This window comes from Buceros rhinoceros, unplaced genomic scaffold (genome assembly GCF_000710305.1).
Source record: "Buceros rhinoceros silvestris isolate BGI_N320 unplaced genomic scaffold, ASM71030v1 scaffold932, whole genome shotgun sequence".
NCBI lineage: Eukaryota > Metazoa > Chordata > Aves > Bucerotiformes > Bucerotidae > Buceros > Buceros rhinoceros.
The window spans coordinates 30969-36291 of NW_010400503.1; the positions used below are offsets into that span (position 1 = coordinate 30969).

At 40.0% G+C, this 5323-nt stretch overlaps 1 protein-coding gene across 1 annotated transcript in view; it reads left to right on the plus strand.

The window, feature by feature from the left end:
* Nucleotides 1–5323, plus strand: part of COBL (cordon-bleu WH2 repeat protein) — a 113922-nt gene that overhangs the window by 4826 nt on the left and 103773 nt on the right. Inside the window, exon 2 of the mRNA XM_010131870.1 lies at nucleotides 4938–5148. Coding sequence (XP_010130172.1) covers nucleotides 4938–5148 — 211 coding nt within the window. The remainder of the gene's footprint in view (nucleotides 1–4937; nucleotides 5149–5323) is intronic.

Genomic DNA, 5323 nt, shown 5'->3' on the forward strand with positions numbered 1-5323 from the left:
CTGGGCAGCGGCTCTCAGTCCCCACGGCGAGATGGGGGGGAGCCCTGTGCACGGCCGATTTTCACGGCAGGAGAACTCCCTTCACGAAACGGCTGGGAGAGCGAATATTTCACTGGATTTTAGACGACACAGGACCCACGGCAAGAGCAGTTCAGAGTCTGTGGTCCGACGCAGGCCCTCAGGTCCCGGTCTGGGTTCGGCCTGGTCTCTCAGCAGAGCAGATCCGTGGGCGCTCTCCTCTCTTCGTGAAAGTCCGGAAGCCAAGAGGGAGGGATCCTCCCCCTGCCTGCTGCTTTTAAAGGCTCCTGACGTAACGTTTCACCTGACCCCCTTAACCAGTTAAATGCGGAATTATCGTATTTGCATGGAATAATTCTATTTGTCCATTTCCCAAAACAAGGAAGTTTCAGCTCAAACCAGGACACTAGAATAATTTACAGAATAATTTATGTTGGAAGGAGCCACTAGAACGTACCTGTTCTAACAGCCTGCTCAGTGCAGGTCTCATGAGTGGGTTGCTCCAAGCTGTCTCCAGATAAGTTTGAATTGGAGGTCTACAAACCTCTCTGTACCCCTGTTCCAGGGCTTGACCATCTTCATGAAAAATGTTTTCATGTACTTAAGTGGAATTTCTTAAATTGGCGCTTGTTTCTTGCCTCTTGTCTTCCTGCTCTTCACCTCTGAGAAGAGACTGGCTCTATAACCCTACTGGTTGGTACAGGAAGGTCTCACTTCACCCATCTCGTCTTAAGGTTCAACAAACCCAGTCCTCTTCCTCGTCTTGTGTGCTATCTTGATGTTCCTTCTGTGGACTTGCTCAGTTACGGAAGATAAGAGCCAAATGTACATGAGCCAAATAAGTAAAGAAATAGAAGGCATTTGTGAATATCTGTTTATCATGCTTCCTGTAATTCTTTTGATGCAGTTTGCTATTTAGTTTCTGCTTGTGGAGGAAAACTTGCAGTCTTTTCATGAAGTGTCTGCTGTGCTTTGAAGCGTGAGAAAATAATGAATAATGCTATTTTTTTTTTTTAAATGCAGATAGCGAAAGCATCAGAGACTTCGGGTTCCCCCTGCCCCACTTACACTTCTCTTTCTTTTTTAATCATCACTTTGGATTCCTAGTGTGTGTTTGGTGCTGACCTAAGTGAAGAAGGTTCTTCCAGTTTGAGAATTTTTTATGGGCATTCATAGCATGGAAGTAGCATGTAATAGGAAAGTCAATGTTATTCGATAGAGTAGGACTTTATCCTACACATTTATTTCCTAGATACACAAGGCTGTATTTTAAAATGGATTTCTCTGTGTGATCCAAGGAAATGAGGCCAAGCAACACTTAAATCAACTTGGGTTTTTTCTGCCTCTTAAGCTATAGATGTCTTCGCTGCATTTTACTGGTGAACGACAGGACACAAGTGGTCTGACATGCTCAAACTTGATCAGATCTTCAGCCTGCTAAATATTGTTGGTAAAGTAGTTACTCTTTATGGTCCAGAATTGGTGATAATACCTTAATTAACAGAGTATCTGGACAGAGCTGAAGTACTCTCCTTTTCTAAGAGCAGTTGTCTGAACCATCTTGTTTTAATCTTAAATTGAGTTCATCCTCCAGTTTCATTTTGTGTCTAGTATTTGCTTATCAGTCGTTAATGCTTGGTGTTTGTCACATAGTGTTTGATCACTCCACCCAAAATTTCAGCCACATCTTACTGAAAGTAATATGTGTCTTAGCTGAGTAGTGGGAAAGGCAGGAGATATTTAACTTCAGTTCAGCTTTTGATTTAATCTTTTATGACCAGACCCACCTGAATTTCAAAACAGAATATGCGCTCTACCAGGTCTCAAAAGCAGGTTACAACAGAGTGCATATCTCTGGAACAAGATGGAAGCAAAGGAAGGACTGACCCTTTGCATCTTCCAAGAGCCATGTTCATCCCAAGGTTAGAAAGAAAAGTTGATCTAGATTAATAGATGACTCGGTACCATTCTCTTGCTGCGTTTAGTGGCTCTCTTCTGTGTGTGGTATACACATGGAGTTACTTGAAATAGAACTCCTGTTTAAAATCAAGCTGAACTGTATCACAGTTTCAAAGGAAAGGTTTTTCAAGTTTGTGAAATTGAAATCTGATAGAAGAATAACTTTATTGCAAGGACTTCTCAGCTTTCTTACTTCTCTGGAATCATATGAATTTTCAGTTTTATTTGTAGAATTTCTCTCTCCTTTTTTTTAATCCTTTTGAAGTTTTTTTAGAAATTATTTTCCCAAATTTACATTTCGGGAAGAGCATATTATTCACTTTGAAGTTGTTTCAAAAGCTTCAGAGACACTGCTGAATTTGTACTCCTTAAATGGTACAAATGAAGCCTGGGGATGATTTTCATGGAGCAGTTGTGTATTCTGAGCAGCATGGCTCAGGATGGGTTGTTGCAGACTTCCCTCAGTGTTATGTTTAACACACCCCTCCTCTGTAATCAGATGAAAGCCTCAGATGAAGATGAAACCTCAAATTTGGCTGGAATTTTAAATCATTCATTGTCTGGACAAATCTGTTCAACTTGCATGATTGTCTGCAACTTATTTTCTCAGATGGCTGGTGTGGATTCTAATCTTGTTGAAATTGTGGTACTGTTGCTGCTGAACATGTTTCATAATGTCAGTGGAAGGTGCATAGGATCATAAGCTGGTTTTTTGAACTATACATTTTTTTAAAAAGTCCTTTTTAAGTGCTGGGGTTTTTAAAGTGGTTTTAACGAAATAGTTTACATAAGGCAAGGTAGCTGTCCAAAACTGAATGAATTATCACAATATTATGCTCTAAAATATATTTGTGTTTCACTTTAAACAGAAATGTCTAGCATGTAGAACACCATGTAGTGCAGTTCTGCCAGGTTATTTGCTTTTTTCTTTTCCTGAAACAATAGTAATAAGGCTGAGGGGGGAAAAAACATGCAGATTTTAGTTTAAAAGAAATACGTCTGTAAACAAACAAGCTGAGATCTCTATCAGGTGGACTGACTTTTTCAAAATGAATATTCATGTACATATTGGTGTAGGTGGGATTATTTCATAGTTTGGACGTGGTAGGTGTAAATGTTTCTGTTGGTTCGTAGCATGTTACATATGAATTAAACATGGTTGTGAAATACAGATGTTTGCAACTTGGGGACAGTGCCAGAATAAGTCCTCACGAAATGACCAGATACAGTTTTGATTTAGATATTATACATTTCTGTTTAGATGCTCTCTCTGTTAGCAGTTATAACAGTGCCCTATTTTTCTGAAGCCTCCTATGCATATTAATAACATCTGTTTTCCTTGTTTGATCTTCAGATCATCTTCTCACTGGGCGGTCACCTATTTGAGATATTCCACGCTTGCTGCTTTTTCAGCTCACAGTGCATAACTCAGTTAATCTTGAAATAAAGAGGGTCCTTTCTCATCCCTTGTGTGGGAAGAAGTGTCACTGATGTTTTAGTCTTTGACCTGTTAATAAGGGATCATTCTTGTTTTCTGTTCTTCTTGTCTTTGCCAGTAGCTCTCTAGGATTCTTCACCAACTACTTGAGCAGGTGTTGGCCAACAACATACATAGAAAGAAGATAGGCAGCCCACCCCCTACCCCCAGAGTAGTTTCCCAGATGCCTACAGCTTGCAATTGAAGGGCAATTCTTGAGCTATAGATGAAATTGTGGTAGCTAATAACCAGTGAAGAATATTATTTTCTTTGAATTTGCTTGCAGTTTGAATCTGTATATTTTTTCTGGTTCACACATTAGAAGAGGTGCCAATTCCCTTGGCAAATATATTGTCTATGAACTTATTTTCACTTTTGCTGGGAGAAAAATATCCTGTGAACATAACACACTTCAGGTATGGCTGGTCAGTTTTTCAGCTTATGCTGTTTTGTTAATGACAGATACTGGTTTATGAAACAAAACCTTTTCAGAAACATAACCAGTTTAAATAAACCTGTTTTCTCTGATCCTGGATGGAGTTTTAAGGAGGAAGTTTGAGAGAAAAAAAAAAAACCTAACAAAAAAACTACAAACCAACCCAAAACCAAACCCCTTCAGTACCTTGGCAGAAGAGAATTTCTGGGGTGTGGAGGAACCTAGTTCACATCTGCCGTGTCAGGCAGAGTTAAACTCCAATGGATGTTGAGTTACTAATGCCAGAGTACCTCTGTGCAGAGTCACAGAATGAGAGAGAGGCAATGACTGACTCCTTTAACCTCATGGTTTAAGAATCACAACTGCACTAGGAGTTCTTGATAATGCAAATACTTGAAACCAGATGTTTCTATACAGGATTGATATACTCACCAAAATAAATATGGAAGGGTTCTCTTGTTCTTGGAAATACTGCTGATGTCAAATTGATTCAGGGTGGGGAGTGACAGGATGGTAAGAGAGTGCCGGGGGAGGACTCAAAGTTATAAGCTGGAAAAAAAAATATCCTGTCTACCTTTTGATCTAGATTTAAATGCAGCATTTTGAGTTGTGGTATGTGATGGTTCAAATCTAGGTGGAGTTTACCATATCGGAGTGCATAATTTATATTTTGTCTTCATGTTAAAGAACGGGGTTAATGTATGGATTTAGCAGATAAGATGCACTTTGTCTGCTCTTGGCTTATGTAGGTTAGTGCTATTATTGCTACTGTCTGCCGCATACTGAATATTTGGTTGCCAGCTCATAAGCACACACTGAAGCGTGAATATGTTTAATTCCTAACATTTTATCTGATCTGTTTAGCATTTCAAAGCATTAGTACTGTTCCCTCCCAAAGATGGTTAACTAGTGACACATCCACAGCTTGTATTGCCTTTTTTTCTCCCCTATTGAAAGTGAGGTGAGGGGTTTTGTTGTGGGTTTTGGGGTTTTTTTTTTAGCAACTGTTTTTTCTCATGCTAACAGTAAATGTCTTTTTTCCTCCAGTAAAGCAGTGATGGATCTATTGGTTGATCTATGCAGCCAGTATCGCTTAAATCCATCGCAGCATTGTCTTGAACTGAAGTCTTCGGGAACTCAGCAACCTCTCAGTTACAAGCCAAACACTTTGATAGGAGCACTGGATGTACAGACGGTGCTTCTGAAAGAGAAGGTTCCTGGAGAGAAAACAAAGCGACCTCTGCCAAGGGTCCCTGAGGTTGGTTCTCTATAGGGCTGAAGTGGTGCTATGAAACATCATTTCATTCCTGTGTTTTCAAGCAGTTCTTCCAGTCTTTACATCTTCAAACCAGATGTGAAAGGCTTGAGACTGACTACAACCTGCTTAACTAACTTAAGTGATTTGGATGCAGACTGGCAGGGGGCACTCTGGG